This window comes from Leptodactylus fuscus, chromosome 7, assembly GCF_031893055.1.
Source record: "Leptodactylus fuscus isolate aLepFus1 chromosome 7, aLepFus1.hap2, whole genome shotgun sequence".
NCBI classification, from domain to species: domain Eukaryota; kingdom Metazoa; phylum Chordata; class Amphibia; order Anura; family Leptodactylidae; genus Leptodactylus; species Leptodactylus fuscus.
Window position 1 is genome coordinate 131,510,000 of NC_134271.1, and position 18,694 is coordinate 131,528,693.

General features: G+C 43.7%; 1 protein-coding gene across 1 annotated transcript in view; it reads left to right on the plus strand.

Moving 5' to 3' along the window:
* Nucleotides 1–7,112: 7,112 nt before the first annotated feature.
* LOC142213333 (receptor-interacting serine/threonine-protein kinase 2-like) overlaps nucleotides 7,113–18,694 on the plus strand; it is a 32,491-nt gene continuing 20,909 nt past the window's right edge. The window contains exons 1-5 of the mRNA XM_075281647.1: nucleotides 7,113–7,246; nucleotides 8,449–8,785; nucleotides 11,311–11,447; nucleotides 14,541–14,590; nucleotides 15,635–15,793. Coding sequence (XP_075137748.1) covers nucleotides 7,113–7,246; nucleotides 8,449–8,785; nucleotides 11,311–11,447; nucleotides 14,541–14,590; nucleotides 15,635–15,793 — 817 coding nt within the window. The remainder of the gene's footprint in view (nucleotides 7,247–8,448; nucleotides 8,786–11,310; nucleotides 11,448–14,540; nucleotides 14,591–15,634; nucleotides 15,794–18,694) is intronic.

Here is an 18,694-nt window from a genome sequence, read left to right on the forward strand (position 1 = left end):
TGCAAAAGTTGTAAAGCTTAAAAAAAAAAACAAAAACTAATAAAAAAATTAAATAAAATTGGTGCTGCTGTAGTCAGACACCAGCAGAATGTAGTTACTGCTAGGCTCACACTAGCATTCGGTTTTCTGTCCTTCAGTTCCGCTTGGGGAGACAGAAATCCCAACCGCTTAAAAAGCGGTTAAACGCAGAGACCCAGGGACCCCATAGACTAGTGATGGTGAACCTTTTAGAGACCGAGTGCCCAAACTTCAATCCAAAACCCACTAATTTATCACAAAGTGCCAATATGGCAATTTAACCTTAATAATATGCGGATCCACAATTGCAGACAACTACAGACCTGCAAAACTTGGTCATATGAATGGGGATTTATACAGCTGCTCCACTGTGACCCCCACACAGTCCAGCCTGCTTCACAGTGATCCCCACACAGTATAATCTGCTGCACAGTGGTCCCCACACAGTACAATTTGCTCCATGGTGGCCCCCACACAGTATAATCTGTTCCACGGATGGGTGCCCAAAGAGAGTGCTCTGAGTGCCATAGATTCGCCATAATAGCCATTGACTATGAAGGTGTTCCTTGCAGGACTCTTCTTTCTGACGATTTTAATCAGAATGGGGGAATGGAGTCTCGTACAGAAACTCAAATGCTAGTGTTAACATGGCTTAACATGTTATTTACGCTGCATGGTGAACATTGGAACAAAGAAACAGTTGTGAATTTTTTCCCCATCCCTCACCAAAAACAGTTAATAAAGGTTATACAAGAAAAAAATGACACCCTTGAAAAAAAATCTCATCCCATAAAACACAAAGTCTCATAAAGCTATGATGAGGAAAAAGTGTAAAAAAAAGTCTAGATCTTGGAATGGCGGAATGAAGCCTGTAAACAAAAATACTGTGCCATACAAAGCTTGATGTGTAACGGGAGTCTGTCACCAGAATCCAGCATATCACCCCCGCCCGATAGATAGGTTAGTGTCACCTGAATCTCATAGGTTCTGGGGATAATGTCACTCCCTAAAGAGAGACCACCTTCTCAGGCGTATGGAGTCTTACAAACAGGCATTTTAGCTCCACTGGGGGGATTATGGGAAAAATATGCAAATCTGTTTCTCAAGATGTAAATAGGGAAAACAGTGCCTTTGTTTGCTGCCCTCTAGGGGTAGCTCCCTTCATCATCATGCCCGACTTTCCAACAATCGATTACTGCTATGATGAGGGATTTTGCCAAGTCAGTATCCCAGAGGGCAGCAAACATAGGCACTGTTTCCCTATTTACATCTTGGGAAACAGATTTGCATATTTTTCCCTGAATCTCACAATGGTTCACCTGACTCCATTGCCAAGATGTTGTTGTATTTGTCAACATGCAAATGAGCTCCTTGGAGCAACAAGGGTGTTGTTCCTTACTGTTAGCATTGTGCAGTAACTGCGGCCATGATATGGGCGTCGCTGCCTGTTACTCTGCACAATCGAGGGTTGCAGGGGTTAATCTGCCTTGCAGCAGCTGGGCGTGGTCGACTGGGTGATCGACATAGGAGTCGACCAATAGACGCTCGGATTGAGCAGCTGGGCTATCTGCTGGCGACCACCCCTTGCCTATATAAGGGGGCTGGTCTGGACGCCCGGCGCTCTATGATCTCATTCCAAACCTGAAATGATGTGTGTGTTTGTATGTATGGGTTCCAGCCTGTAAACTAGAATTGCCCTAGTTAGCAAATGACCCCTGAGCTAGCAATTCCACAGTTAGTCAGGCAGCATGCTGCCATGTATGTGTGGTACAACTCAGTAGGGTCAGCTAGCAAAACTTCCCAGACAGGGTGACTGGGAGTGGGCTTGGCAGTAGTTGCCTGGGTGGTTGGGTGGAACTACCACACACAGGGTTTACTTGGTCTCTGGCTAGTCCTGGAGTTCAGGCTAGCCAGTTTGTTTGTGCGGCTGCTCTGACTGCATGCCTCTGTGAATGTTAACAGATTGATTCTTTATTTTAGCTGGCAGTGACAGGAACTGTTAGCCGGTGTTCACACCAGGTTGGTTAGTAGTCAGTGGCCCAGAGGGCTCCGTAGGGTTTTCATTTGTTTTGTTTTTTTTAATAAACCCTGCTGACCATAACACTTACCTCTTTGGTGCAATAAAGTGGTGAAGATATCTCGGTAACAGAAGAATAGATTCATAAGGGAAAAACACAGGAGACCCTAACCTATCTACCTGCATAGTTGGGTTGATCTACTGTATTTGGTGACAGACTCCCTTTAAGCAGTCAGAGAGTTGCTCCATTAAGCAGTAGTTACAGATATACAAGAATACTACTTAAAATTTCAGAGGTTACAGACAAAAACCATTGTTGATGAAACTACTGCAGCTGTAGAGGAAGAAGTAAAGCAAAGGAACATCAGTATGGCAGTGAGTTCTGCTTTTCGGAGAACTATGACTCCTGTAATTTCAACACACATCACTATTGCCAATAATAACTGGCTGTCGTCCTAGTCAGCAATACTTCTCAGGCTCAGAGTATCCATAATCTAACCTAGTGAAACGAGACTTCAGTACAGTTGCATCTTTTCATTTCTTGGAACTAAGTAATGCCCATTTTTTTTCTATATACTTAGAATTTGCGGTGACATTTATAGGACATGATGCAATTTGTGCAACATAATGGGGGAATTTAACAAGCCAGGCACTCCAGAATTCTATCATAAAATAGTTGTGAAGTGGAACATAAATCTTAGATTTCTACATGTACTAGCAGGAGGACCCAGCTTTGCATGGGTATATTTAATTTTTTGTTTGCCCTATAAGAATTGCCCAGGTTTGCACTCGTGTATTTTGTATGTCGTTTGTGTGTGTGTCTCTGCCCACGACTTCATCTGTGTGTTGTTAGCATCGATGATCTGCCTGTATTCAGCAAATTGCTGCCGTCGATGGTTTGCAAGCTCCAGCAGCTCTTAAGCTGTCCTGCTGCTGAACTTGTAACTCGCACCGTGCCTGTTCCGGCACCTCAACGGCTGGCTGGGACACTATATAATGAGTGTGTTGTTGGTGTTGATGATCCGCCTGCTCTGGCGTTTTGTCAGTTGTCAAGCTGGCCTGCCGCTGAACTCATTCCTCACGCTGTGCCTGTGATTGTTGCGGCATCTCAGCAGCTCGCTGGGACACCATATAATGAGCGTGTTTTTGGCACCAATGATCCCAGTTAGCTCCGCTTGAGGTGAGCTCTGTGATTTCTGGCTTCCTTCATAGCTGTCGTCGTTTTAGAATTTTTCTACGGATAAAAAGTAGCCTATGTTTTAATCAAGGTTATAAAGTATCCATTTTTGTGTGATTGACTAACAAACATCCAAACTTTCACATTTATAATATTAGTAGGATATGAGGATTAATCACTTATCACTGCTCAAGATTTGATAAATTTGACAACGCAGTTTCCAGCAAAACTGACTTTAAACCTAAGGCCCCACGTAGCGGTTCTCACAGAAAGTCCACAGGGTTTTCCTCTGCGGACTTTCTGTCCCTATCATACCTATACAGAGAAAGCCAACAGTATGTGAAGATGGAAGAAAGCAAAAAAAAAAAAAAAAAAATGGTTTGGTCATTAAAGGGGCTCTATCAGCAAAATCGTGCTGATAGAGCCCCACATATGTGTGAATAGCCTTTAAAAAGGCTATTCAGGCACCGTAAATGTTATATTAAACTACCCCCCAGTTTTAAAATAAGACCCTAAAAAAGAATGTGATCTACTTACGCATCGTGCACGATGGGTGGGCATTCAGGGTGCGCCGTCTTCAGAGGTCCCGTACTCCTCCGGCGCTCGTGAACTGACATTGATAAAAAAAAAAGTGGGCTTTTTTTTTATCAATGTCAGTTCGCGAGCGCCGGAGGAGGACGGGACCCGAGGACATCGCAGGAAGAGGAGGCGTGGATGAAGAAGACGGCGCACCCTGAATGCCCGCCCATCGTGCACGATGCGTAAGTAGATCACATTCTTTTTTAGGGTATCATTTTAAAACTGGGGGGTAGTTTAATATAACATTTATGGTGCCTGAATTGCCTTTTTAAAGGCTTTTCACGGATATGTGGGGCTCTATCAGCATGATTTTGCTGATAGAGCCCCTTTAAGGCCTAAAACAGGCTGGTGACTTAGGGGTTATGCTAGGACTCCATATAAATTTCCTGTCATTTCATCATAGCTGCCACGTAAGAAGTTAGGGAAGGGGTTTCAAATGGTTTTCTGCAAATAATCACAAAAACCCCCAACACTAGTATTTTTTTCTGTGACTATACATTGCAGAAGTGAAACACTGCATGTACTCTTTTAATGTCTTGCGATCCCACAGAGTAACATTCCGTGAAATAGCACATGCACTGCAATTTCCTGTGGTGGTGCACGAGATTATCCCACACATTTAACGCCATAAAGCCTTGGCCTAAAACAACTCATTCTAGCGAAAGTATTGGTAAAGAAAGTATTTTCGAATTTGCTCAAATTGTCACATATGACATCTGCATCCAGTGTACTGATTTGAGAACCAGAACAACGGACACACAGACCCCTAAAACAGTGCACACAAATAATGCTCGAAGGACTCCATTGACAATAATGGGATCCATCTCGTATCGATTTTGGGGTATGTTCATGGTGCTGCTGTATTCAGATATGGGATTGCTGTGATGGAATCCTGATGTCTCTGCATTGGAAATCCATTATAGCTTTCGTCTGCTGATTAGGCTCTGGTGAATCGGCAAAAACTCTTGAGCCGCTATCGGCAGATTCCTCTGTGTGAACATTTCCTTAAACTGAAACTGCTGGAGAAAAAAGTGCATTAAGTTTAATTTTCAATGGTCCCTGAAGTCTCCAAAGGGAGACTTTGGCGCAGATGTGAACCCGGCCTTAGGCTGTGACAATTCCAAGTAAAAATGAAAAATTAATTTTCCATTGGTGTAAAAGTAGTTACACAAGTTTGTGATCGGAAAAAAAAAGTCCAGTAAGGTAAAACGGTCCAGTTGAATATAGACCCAGAAGACATGGGGGATTCATCAAATGCGTTCCAACACTATTGTGACATTATACAGTCACAAATCATTGTGACAAAATAGTTGAAAGTGGTGAAAATTGTGCAGTGATTAGATTCAGCATGTAAGGTGACGGCTGAGTAATAAAGTTCCAGAAGTAGCTGCAGAGTCTTGAGCACCATCTTGCTTGTAGCATGGAAAACGCAGGGTGATCACTGGGCGGTAAGATGCCCTAAGAGCATAGTCACTACATCTGGCATGAATAAATATTGGGTGACTACCGAGTGGCAGACTTCTTGAAGTAACTGTACAGCACCCAGCTGTGAAAAGGTCCTACATCTAATATGGAAAACCACAAAGAGACCATTTGGCAGGACAGTTCAAAAAATAGCCTCATGAAGTCTTGGAAGTCTAAGGCATGGTTCTTTCATCCAGCCTGGAGAGACACACAGGGCATAGTTATCAGTACTGTGGAACTATGCACTTATAAACCTGTCATACGGACCTTCATAAATCTGTCCCATGTTCTAATGACCCAATATACTGGCGATGTGCTGCGGGCATGCGCAGTCGGCTCTGCCTGAGGCCTACGAGTTTGACCGCCTGTGCCAGAAGAAGACGCATGAAAAAGACGTTCCTGAAGAAGATGGAGACGTCGCTGGAGATTTCTCTCGTAGCATTGGAGACGCTCCCAGTGCTGTTTGAGTGCTGGGGCCCGTCCCCAGTGCTGCGAGAGAACTCATTTGCATACCGACGAAAACCAGGATTTCTACGGAACGGCGGCGCGGAGAAGACATCTAAAGGTAGGAGACGAATAGTCTTAAGGTAGGCATAAATTTTGGTGTAAATGAAGACGGCAAAGTATCGGACTTCTATTGATAAATATACCTCTTGGCCACAAGTGGGCTGTACAGTTGCCAAGGGTGTGTTCACACTGCTTCTTTTGGAGCGTTTTTTGAAACTTTTCTGCTACAAAAACAGCTGCCTGAAAATTCTTCCTTTGATTTCTAATGGAATCCGTCAGCTTCTTTTTTCAGTATTGTTTTTTTGTCAGCTACAAAGAAGTGTCCTGCCCTATGTTGAAGCAGAAAAAAACACCCCAAATCCCATTAAATCAATGAAACACAAAACTTAAGGAAAAAAACGCCTAATTAAAAAAAAAGCTTGAGAAAATGTGCAGAATTGAAACACTTAAGAAAATTAAGCAGCTTTGTGAGGGTGCTTTTAAAAGGTTGACTAAGGCCCCACAGGACGACCCACAGCAATAAAGTGCTGTGGGAAAACCCGTGGCAGCAACGCATCGCGGTTCTTCCCGCAGAGTTTTCCTCCGCGGACTTTCTGTTACAATTATATCTATGGGGAAACCGCCGGCGTTTCCGTGAATATACTTGACGTGCTGCGATTTCCAAAACTGAGCCGTTATGGAAATCGCGGAGTGTCCGCAGCGCAAGGTGGCAATGTGATTCGCTAAAATTCCACCCACTTTGCCTATCCTGTAAAATGCCACGATATTTCCCGCGGCGCTTTCCACTCTTGGGACCCCAACGCAAGTCTCAATTCACATCCGCGTTCGGGGAGTCCGTTCCCCTCTCAGCATCGAAAAGCAGCACTTTTCTCTTGGCATTTTTCATGAGGAAACCACACGGACCCCAATACAGTCTATGGAGTCTATGGTTTTCCTAAGGTAATTGTTTTTTTGTTTTTTTTATGCGGACACTATTTCTGTTTGGGGGACACCCCCCGAACGCAAACCTGAACTAAAATGTGAATGTAGCCCAAAGCGGAGGACCCACATACACAATTTTTTGGTTCAATTTTACTGGAAGTTAGCATTTTTCTCTCAAAATTTTTTTTTTAAAAAATTCTGCTTGGTAGAAATATTATATCAAGTACATTATTTTGTTTTCTAGTCATCCAGCAGGTGAAGCTAATAGAAGAGACATGAGCTTCCCTCAGGACTGTATACATTACAGCACGCCATGTATATGACGACTCCCTCAGCGCTTCCTCCCTCACACAAGACTTCCCGCCTCTCCGTCACTGACGGCTGTGCTGAGGAGACGGGACCGGTGTGGTTAGTCACAGCCCGCGGGACATGCAGCCTCTGCCGCCCGGAGACCTGTCCCATCTGGAGCTGGTGGGCAGCGGAGGGTTCGGGGTGGTGTACAGAGGCCGCAGCGCGAAGCTGGGCATGGATATCGCCCTGAAGAACACCCTCAGAGACAGCGTGTAAGTGCCTGGCGGGGTGGGCGGGGCTACGAGATCACGTGCTGCCCCTCTGTGCAGTGGTCGGTGCGGCTGTTGCATTTTTCATCTCATTACCTGAGTTGGTATTTTACTTTCACTTTCACTTTTTAGGGTGTTTCATCCAAAATCATTTTTCACTTCTGCACTTTATAGTTGTTAACTCTTTTTTTTTGACTGGAATACCCCCTTTAATTGGCTCTTATAACTAATTTACCAGTAGGTGTTCAATAAAATGTCCTCTCTTTTGCAAAATGGATACTTTAAGGTGTTGTCTGATCTGGGCCACCTCATCTTCACAATGTCTGATCACATAAAAATCTCACTTTATTAAAAACATTATATAACCTCACTTTTTCATATGGTTAGATGGTATGCAGCGTCCATTATCACAGGGGATACGGTCATTTTGATAACGCCTGTCTTTATAAGTCTTCCCCGGTGAGTTTCGTTGGGCTCCTTTGGTGTCATCATTATCAGATTGGTGGAAGTCTGACATTGGGTTCCCCGACCAATGTGTTCTCATCAGATACCGGCACTAGATCTATACAGTGAGAGGAGCCTGTAATAAATGGAGACTGAGCTTGTGGGTGGTGTAAGAGTCCATTCACATGGAGGTAAATGGTGAGGAATTTGGTGTGGAATTTTCCACGCTGAAAAAAAAGCCTCCCATTGATCTCATTGTGTTCTGCTAGCTTTTTTTTCCACTAGCGGAATTTTCCGCAAGTGGAAAATTCCACTAGTACAAAAAAAGCTAATGGCACCCATTGAAATCAATGGGAGGCTTTTTTTTTAAGCGTGGCACACCAAATTCCTCACCAATTTCCTCCTTGTGAATGGACCCTAAGAGAGAAGAAAAATTCAGATTTTGTGGGAAAACCCCAATTTGCACAAAAATTTGCAACTTTTTCATGCCTTGTATGCCCAAGAACTGTTATAAGGAAATTGTTTGTTCTCGTACCGTGTTAGCCAGCGGGTAGGATACCTTTTTAATGGCTAACTAATAATGATGACAGATTACGTTTCTGAACTCTCGGCTCCTTTCTCAAGTAAATTTCAAGAACTGTTATACAAGGCATTATAAATTTCCCACACGGTACGTAGCAAGATGTATACAGTTTATTTCTATGAACAGGTCAACATCAAAATTCTGGAAACCTCTTATTATAGTTCTACGATTTATAAAGTATTTTCTATTCCAGTGCTGATTCGGAAAGTCTGATGAAAGAGAAGGAGATGATGTCCCGAGCGAATTACACCTATGTTCTTCGTCTGCTTGGACTATACGAGAGAGAAGGACTCACACTATGTAAATATGGCCTGGTCATGGAGTACATGCCCCATGGTTCTGTTTCCTCTCTTTTTGACCGCCTTAAAGAACATGTACCATGGGCTTTGAGATTTCAGATTCTTCATCAAGTAGCGCTGGGTATGAATTATCTCCACCACGTTCTCGAGCCACCTATTATCCATCGTGATCTGAAGCCCCAGAATGTTTTATTAAACAAGTCCTTAGATGTTCAGGTTAGTATGTACCTTCTGGTTTGCATGAACAATGAAGTCATGATATGATGTCATCAGTGAAATTTTGTCCTTCACTGCTCTGAGTCCCTTGGCCTGATGGACACTAGGTATATACACCAAGCAGCCATATTATTAAAACCACCGATATATAAAGTGACTAAAATTGGTTATCTCGTGACAATGGTACCTGCCATGAATGGGATATACACTATGTGATCAAAGGTATCCGGACACCTGGCTGAAAATGACTTTCGTGGTGCCTCCATCGGTAATGCTGGAATTCAATATGGTGTTGGCCCACCCTGAGCCTTGATGACAGCTTCCACTCTCGCAGGCAGACGTTCAATCAGGTGCTGGAAGGTTTCTTGGGGAATGGCAGCCCATTCTTCATGGAGTGCTGCACTGAGGAGAGGGATCGATGTAGGTCGGTGAGGCCTGGCACGAAGTCGGCGATAAAAAACATCCCAAAGGGGTTCTATAGGATTCAAGTCAGGACTCTGTGCAGGCCAGTCCATTACAGAGATGTTATTGTGGTGTAACCACTCCGCCACAGGCCGTGCAGTATGTACAGGTGCTCCATCGTGTTGTAAGATGCAATCGCAATCCCCGAATTGCTCTTCAACAGTGGGAAACAAGAAGGTGTTTAAAACATCAATGTAGGCCTGTGCTGTGATAGTGCCACGCAAAACAACAAGGTGTGCAAGCCCCCTCCATGAAAAACACGGCCACACCATAACACCACCACCTCCGAATTTTACTGTTGGCACTACACACGCTGACAGATGACGTTCACCGGGCATTTGTCATACCCACACCCTGCCATCGGATCGCCACATTGTGTACCGTGATTCCTCACTCCACACATTTTTCCACTGTTCAATCGTCCAATGTTTACCCTCCTTACACCAAGCGAGGCGACGTTTGGCATTGACCTGCGTGATGTGTGGCACCCAATCACCTGACCACGTTCGAAGTCCGTGAGTTCCGCGAAGCGCCCCATTCTGCTCTCTCACAATCTCTAATGTCTAATGAGGTCGCTGATTGATTGAAAAATGGGCTCAGTTCTATGACTGTAAGCCTTCATACATGATGTCCTATCAGTTGTTCTGCTGCTAATAATTACATTATGGCTGTAGCACATTTTGCATTCGACTCTAAGGCTGTGAGCGTGTACAGTAACGAGCAGTCTGCCCCCTCCCCCATCCATTTTTTATGTGTAAGTCTGCCAGGAGTAACTGTACAACATCAAATAGCTGAGAATAAAGTGAGTATAATATAGGAGACCCAGGAACACTGGACTGCAATTATTGGGCAGATGCATGCACATACTCACTCCATTCTTGCAACTATCACGCAGGCCTGACACAGGAAAAGAGCAATTTCTAAACACAATCAGGAAATCTGCTTGCTGTCTGTGAATAATATCCCATCTGTAATCACACAAGCAGAAGAAGATACAAGTACTGTATATAGAAGACTTTTTTTACATTGTAACCTATGAGATGTGCTGAACATTCAGCCCTTTGCACAAAGCAACACTTTACAGAGGTGTGTGAAGGCTTTGAGGAGAATCAGCCCCTCCCATTTGCATTCACTCTGTGAAGAGTGAGAAGAACCTCCCCCTTCCACTCACTGCTATCCCCTCTTGCAACTAAAGAGACCAGACTTCCCTAACAACACAGAGTGAACTGCAAATTAGCTAGAAGGGAGACATCTAGTGGCAGGAACTTTAGAGAGGTTTTTCATGGAAAAAACAGCAATATTTTTCAATCAAGCGCATTAAACGAGACTAACTTGTCTGAAAAGCCAGTGACCATTTAATGCTGCATACCTGCTGAGGTCTTGTGGAGTCCATGTCTTATTGGGTCAGCTCTATTTTGTTGACAAGACAATATTATTGAGATGTGTTTAATGTTATGGCTGATCGGTGTAGATTGTAGTTCTTAATGTCGTTGGAAAATTACTACCAATATGTCTTACCAGACTGGGAATATGACCCTGGAAGCAAACTGTAGGCCTCTGAGATGACCTCTGAGGTACATGTGCTGGCCAAACCAAAAGTTCATTCTGTACGTCAGATCAAGCTGGAGGATCTGCATATGGGTATGTTCACATGGTAGAAAATGAAGAGGAATTCCATTTTTCGCCGCGGTCTAGCCATGACGGTTTGCCAATGCAATGCATCAGTATTCCGTCGTGGCATTCCGCTCCTAATTAGGCCCAGATGAATGGGTCTAACCAGTAGGGAGTCTCAAGCCGCGGACCCCGTGGATAAATCTGCGGCAAGATCGAGCAAGACGCTTCTGTTTTCCGCATCCTGCTGCAATCTCTGGGAGGAATCCGCCCCCAAATCTGCGGCAAATTCCTCTGTGTGAGCACAGCCAATGACAGATACTTGAATTAGCACAATGGCTTATTGTACGTCGTGATGACCACCACCCCCTGTGGCAGGGACATGCCCAAGACCTGATTTCATGAAGTTTTTCATTTTGGTCATTTTGCCTGTTCTAATCCTTTTATTCCAGTTAACAGATTTTGGTCTTGCTAAAAATGAAACCTCAGTCTCATCGAGTCAGTCTATGGTGGGCTCTCTGCCCTATATGCCCCCTGAAGCCCTGGTATCCTTCACTTACAAGCCGACAAAAGAGTTTGATGTTTACAGGTGAGGTTTTTCTGGCGCGTCTTGTAAATCTAATCTTCTGTATTTTGGACAATGGCCTAATGGTTATTTTTCTTCTTTGTGGCCTGAGCTAGATTAGATAAATGTTATCTCTACGTTCTTGGATAATATGCACAGTTTGGATTTATTGCTCATGTGACTATATGCTATTGATCCTGTGTTTACATGTATTGATTTCTAGATATTGTGATGAACTTGCAATTGAAGTGACATGGCATATTATTATAGAGATGGGAATAGATGGAGGGTTTATTTGCAAGGCCAGTGATTCCATTTGAGTGTATGGAGGGATCCACAAAAACGGCAACAATAGGACATCACCTATATTCTAATGGTTCATTACAACGGACCGTCAAAATAACGGTCATGTGAATAGCCCCCACTCACAGACATTGAATTTAATGCTGACGATTGATGTCACACGGCCATTAGTCACTGCTGTTTGTAGGTAGCTTTAGGTTAAGGCCCCATTCTGGTACAGGATCAGTCAAAGGGGATTAATCTTAGATATGGATTCCATTTGTGGGTGATTGATATCACACCCTTTACCTTGCAAACCCTCACAGAGTTGATGTCTACAGACATTACACATCACTTCCCTTCATACAAGGGTAAACTTGGCTTTTTTTGGAGGCTAAGGTTTTTTTTGGAGGCTGATTTTGAGGCGGATTCCTGACCAAATTCCTGACCGAAAAATTCAGTGTGAACTCAGCCTAAAGGGAAGTGTATCTTAAGTTTTCTAATAGATGGGATGAATCCAGTTAGTCATCAAAGGAAATATAGTAAAATGATATTTTATGAGGGGAGCATCCTACAGTCGCACCGAGGTGCGCAAGACTAAAACGGACGCATCAAGTCCAAACACGGCACTGTTGGGAGCAGGGAAAAGGTCTAGACACTCAACTCCCTACCCAAAGGGATTGGGGGGGTAAATCTTGGTGTCTGTGCGATGGAAATGTCGCCCTGAACCATGTCATACCCCTAGCTTGATACTACGGTCGTTTGGCGAGGAGTTATTGTTGTATGTAGCTTTCTGGTCCAAGGATGTAGGGCTGGCCTCTTCTCCTTGTGACATCACACGGGAGGGAGACGAGGACTGGTATATGGTCTCCATCCAGTGAGGGAGGGTAGCTCTGATCTTGAGAGAAGTTTGAGGACGCACATGTCCTGTGGTTGACTTAAGGAAGTGACCTGGGGCTACATAGCGGAGGCCTCCGTGAACTAGAAGGGGAACTTGATACTCATTTTCTCTTTTAGTCCCATTTTATTTTTGTACTGTATTCCATGTTTTTACCTGTATTTACTTGACCGTCCACTGATGTATATTCTGTATACTTTAGCAGTTAGTACCGACCCATTTGGGTTAATAAATATATAAAATTTATAAAGCTTTGTTGTCATGTTATCCTACGAACCAGGGTGGAAGGTAAGAGGGTGACCACAGGTAGGCTAAGCGGCTTGGCAAAGCGGTATCCTTCACACCCACGTTGTGGAAAAGCAGATTTTTTCGTTACGTTTTTTTGAGCCAAAGCCAGGAGTGGCTTGATCAGAATGCAGAAGTAAAGCGCTTCCTATATATTTTCCATTCCTCTTGTAGCCACTATTGTCTTTGGCTCAAAAAACGGCAGCAAAATTTGCAAAAAAAAGCTGCTATTCCACAACATGGGGCCTTATTCTAATACTGTCTCCAGAACACAGCATATCATCCCAACCCCGTAGGCAGGTTTAGGATCACGTAAATAAAGCATTGGTTTCCTCTTGTGAATCGAGGCCTCAATATGCAAATTACATATTTGGAGAAAGAGGTCATTGCCATCATAACCCTCTCACAACTCTGTGCTACCCTCTGTACACTTAATCCTGCATGGCCATGAGTCCTGTTGCCCTTGCTACTGCTTATATTCTCAGCACATGTGCGGGATTGCTATAATGGTCCCTAGGTCCTAGTTACGTGTACTGTACATGTGCTGAGAATATTTGTGCAACAGAACTGTATTTATTGAAATAGTGGAACTCACTGTCCTACATTGTTTCCGCAACTCCTGTTTACCTCTACTCTAGTGGTTTAATTACCAGGATATATGCGGTAGCAGCTACCAAAGGGCCTGGGACATTACGAGGCCCCTGATTTTTTTATTTTTCTTTAAATAGGCCGTCACCTGCTGGAGTAACCCCATCAGGTAACGGGCCCTGTTTACTTACCGATCCTTGCTCATGCTCACAGCTGCCTGCGGTTCCCCTACTACAGAAGCGGTTGTGAGCAGGGGCGGGTATCGGTAAGTGAGGCCGCAAGGTCCTGCAAACTCCGTAATCGTTATACTCTGGGGCCTTTTCAGACCCCGGAATATAATTATAATTGGGCCAGGGAAGGTGAAAAAACATAAAAAACACAGTTACCTACCTCTCCTGGGCTCCAGCAGGCTTCGGGCCTGTTTTGCCTTCCTGTTGTCACATGGCCCAGGCCAGGGTCATTATGCGTTGCGAATCCAACCTGGGTCAGGTGATCTCTGGTCCAACGTTGAAGATATCTGTGGGGAGTGTACTGGAGCCCAGGAAAAGTAAGTAAAAGTGTTTTTATCCTTCCCTAAAAAGACTCCAGAGTTAAGTGTTCATGGATGGTCCACAATGAGGCATAATACTGTGGGAAGGGGCCACTATGGGGTATAATATTGTGTGCAGGGGCCACTATGGGGTATAATATTGTGTGCAGGGGCTATTATGGGGCATAATACTGTGTGCAGGGGCCACTATGGAGCATAATACTGTTTGCAGGAATGCGGTTTGTGCCGGGTGGGGTCAAGGAACTGGAGGGGCCCCATATCAAATGATCACCTAGGGGCCCCGTCATTCCTATTTATGCCACTGCTCTACTCTTGTTATACACCAGATTTGATATGTCTGGTCCAAGATGTTCCTAATAGACCCTCAGACTCACTAAGTAAAGAGGCAGTTGAAGTGATTTTCTCCTAAATTTATGGTTCTATTTCATCTAAAATCTGATCTAAACTTTCACTTCCTCTCAGTTTTTCTACGCAGTCACTTCCCTTTTCTTAATTGTTTGCCATTATGTTGCAGTTTTGCAATCTTTATCTGGTCGGTCCTGTCTGGTCAGGAACCCTATAAAGGTAAGTCATAGTAAGTTACAGTCATTGTTATCACTTTTTTCTTTTTTTTTTTCCCCCTCTTTGTACTTCATCCGTGATCACTGTCCTTCTGAGGTTCTTCTGATCAAATCATATTCCTCCTCTATCTGCATAAAGAGCTTTTCCAGACTAATTTTTTTTAATTAGGCCAGGAGAGGTGAAAAAATATACTCACCTGTCCCTGGCACCTTCGATGTCCTCCTAGTGCGGCCTATTTCTGCTGCTTGGCTGTCTTTTTTTTGCTGGAAGTCCTCACCGGCCCAAGTACTTTCCACTGAGGTCACTCATTGGTCTCAGCCGTCATGTGACCACTAAGGCCAAACAGCGGCCTAAGAACGAGACGTGAGAGGTAGTGACATCCGGTGTCCTTCTTTGAGGCCGCTGAGGGTCTGTTCTCACGATATAACGCGGTGCTGATTCTGATACGTAAACTCGTGTCAGAGTCAGCGCTGCAAAACAGAATCCCATTGACTTCAATGGCTTCCGTTTAGCACGTGTAACACATTGAAATCAATGGGTTAAAAAGCCTCCCATTGATTTCAAAGTGTTACGCGCGCTAAATGGAACCCATTGAAATCAATGGGATTCTATTCTGCAGCGCTGACTCTGACACGCGTTTACGTGTCAGAATCAGCGCCACGTTACATCGTGGGAACGGACCCTTAGGCTGCGAACTGGAGCTGAGGTCACCATTGAAAACAGTGTAGTTGCAAGACCGGACCACGCTGGCAGACAGCAGACAGCAGTGGTTGGACAGTGAGTAGGGGTTTATTTATTTATTTTCACCTCCTCCTATCTAATTAAAAATAAATAAATACATTAGCATGGACAAATCCTTTATAGCCCATCCTTCCATCATTGAAGTCAGTGGGAGGTGAGCTGTAGTGATGGCCCTGTATAGTATATAGGACTCAGATATATGGAAACAGCTCCGTACATCTGATCGGACAACAGCTCCGTACATCTGATCGGACAACCCCTTTGAAGAAATTATATCCTTGATATATTTGTTTTTGTTTGTTTTAGATGTGTTCAAAAAATTGATCAACATATTGATTCCTCAAAAACATCGACCTGATATGAAGCTGGTCAGTCAGTACACATGTCACAAGAAGGTTCCGGAAGCAATACAGCTGATGCAGGAGTGCTGGGTTGCCGAGCCTGGTAAAAGACCCAGCTTCTCTGGTAAGGAGTACAACCTAAACAGTTGTTCCATAACTGGGGTAGGCTACCTGCTATATTTAGTCCTTAGGATAGGCCATCAGTATTAGGTTTGCGGGGTCTGACCACCACCACCCACGCAGTTCAGCTGTTCAGGACATGACTCCTGGTAATCTGACACCTGATCTGCGTGGGCACCCGGCAACTGTCATATCTAATAGTAATCCTAAGGATATTACAAAGGTGGATAACCCCTTTAAAGGTCCCTGTATAGCACTAATAATGGCCTGAGAGGCATTTGAGGCCTTCATATAAACCTTCACCCCTTCATCTAAGCCACTCCTCTTTGTCTAATTCATTGGAAAAAATGATCTAAACCCAGATGCACCTAAAATGTGCTATTTTAGGCCAGAATTTAGGCATAGAAACTAGAGATGAGCGAACAGTGTTCTATCGAACTCATGTTCGATCGGATATTAGGCTGTTCGGCATGTTCGAATCGAATCGAACACCGCGTGGTAAAGTGCGCCATTACTCGATTCCCCTCCCACCTTCCCTGGCGCCTTTTTTGCTCCAATAACAGCGCAGGGTAGGTGGGACAGGAACTACGACACCGGTGACGTTGAAAAAAGTAGGCAAAACCCATTGGCTGCCGAAAACATGTGACCTCTAATTTAAAAGAACAGCGCCGCCCAGCTTCGCGTCATTCTGAGCTTGCAATTCACCGAGGACGGAGGTTTCCGTCCAGCTAGCTAGGGCTTAGATTCTGGGTAGGCAGGGACAGGCTAGGATAGGAAGGAGAAGACAACCAACAGCTCTTGTAAGAGCTAAATTCCAGGGAGAAGCTTGTCAGTGTAACGTGGCACTGACGGGCTCAATCGCCGCAACCCAGCTTTCCCAGGATCCTGAATGGAATACACTGTCAGTGTATTCCCGTATACCCGATATATACCCCGATACCCGTTCCAACGGTGTGCCCCCCCACCTTCACCCCAGAAATACCCTGCAAGTCCCCTAGCAATAGAATTGGGGCTATATACACCCACAATTTTTACTACTGGTATACAGTGCCATTGTCTGACTGGGAATTCAAAGAATATATTGGGAATACAAATACCCTCATTTCTTGCTACTGCCATATAGTGCCAGTTTCTGACTGGTAATTCAAAGAATATATTGGGGTTACGTGCACCCACAATTTTTACTACTGGTATACAGTGCCATTGTCTGACTGGGAATTCAAAGAGTATATTGGGAATACAAATACCCTCATTTCTTGCTACTGCCATATAGTGCCAGTTTCTGACTGGGAATTCAAAGAATATATTGGGGTTACGTGCACCCACAATTTTTACTACTGGTATACAGTGCCATTGTCTGACTGGGAATTCAAAGAATATATTGGGGTTATAAATACCCTCATTTCTTGCTACTGCCATATAGTGCCAGTTTCTGACTGGTAATTCAAAGAATATATTGGGGTTACGTGCACCCACAATTTTTACTACTGGTATACAGTGCCATTGTCTGACTGGGAATTCAAAGAATATATTGGGAATACAAATACCCTCATTTCTTGCTACTGCCATATAGTGCCAGTTTCTGACTGGGAATTCAAAGAATATATTGGGGTTACGTGCACCCACAATTTTTACTACTGGTATACAGTGCCATTGTCTGACTGGGAATTCAAAGAATATATTGGGGTTATAAATACCCTCATTTCTTGCTACTGCCATATAGTGCCAGTTTCTGACTGGGAATTCAAAGAATATATTGGGGTTACGTGCACCCACAATTTTTACTACTGGTATACAGTGCCATTGTCTGACTGGGAATTCAAAGAATATATTGGGGTTATAAATACCCTCATTTCTTGCTACTGCCATATAGTGCCAGTTTCTGACTGGTAATTCAAAGAATATATTGGGGTTACGTGCACCCACAATTTTTACTACTGGTATACAGTGCCATTGTCTGACTGGGAATTCAAAGAGTATATTGGGAATACAAATACCCTCATTTCTTGCTACTGCCATATAGTGCCAGTTTCTGACTGGTAATTCAAAGAATATATTGGGGTTACGTGCACCCACAATTTTTACTACTGGTATACAGTGCCATTGTCTGACTGGGAATTCAAAGAATATATTGGGGTTATAAATACCCTCATTTCTTGCTACTGCCATATAGTGCCAGTTTCTGACTGGTAATTCAAAGAATATATTGGGGTTACGTGCACCCACAATTTTTACTACTGGTATACAGTGCCATTGTCTGACTGGGAATTCAAAGAGTATATTGGGAATACAAATACCCTCATTTCTTGCTACTGCCATATAGTGCCAGTTTCTGACTGGGAATTCAAAGAATATATTGGGGTTACGTGCACCCACAATTTTTACTACTGGTATACAGTGCCATTGTCTGACTGGGAATTCAAAGAATATATTGGGGTTATAAATACCCTCATTTCTTGCTACTGCCATATAGTGCCAGTTTCTGACTGGTAATTCAAAGAATATATTGGGGTTACGTGCACCCACAATTTTTACTACTGGTATACAGTGCCATTGTCTGACTGGGAATTCAAAGAGTATATTGGGAATACAAATACCCTCATTTCTTGCTACTGCCATATAGTGCCAGTTTCTGACTGGTAATTCAAAGAATATATTGGGGTTACGTGCACCCACAATTTTTACTACTGGTATACAGTGCCATTGTCTGACTGGGAATTCAAAGAATATATTGGGGTTATAAATACCCTCATTTCTTGCTACTGCCATATAGTGCCAGTTTCTGACTGGTAATTCAAAGAATATATTGGGGTTACGTGCACCCACAATTTTTACTACTGGTATACAGTGCCATTGTCTGACTGGGAATTCAAAGAGTATATTGGGAATACAAATACCCTCATTT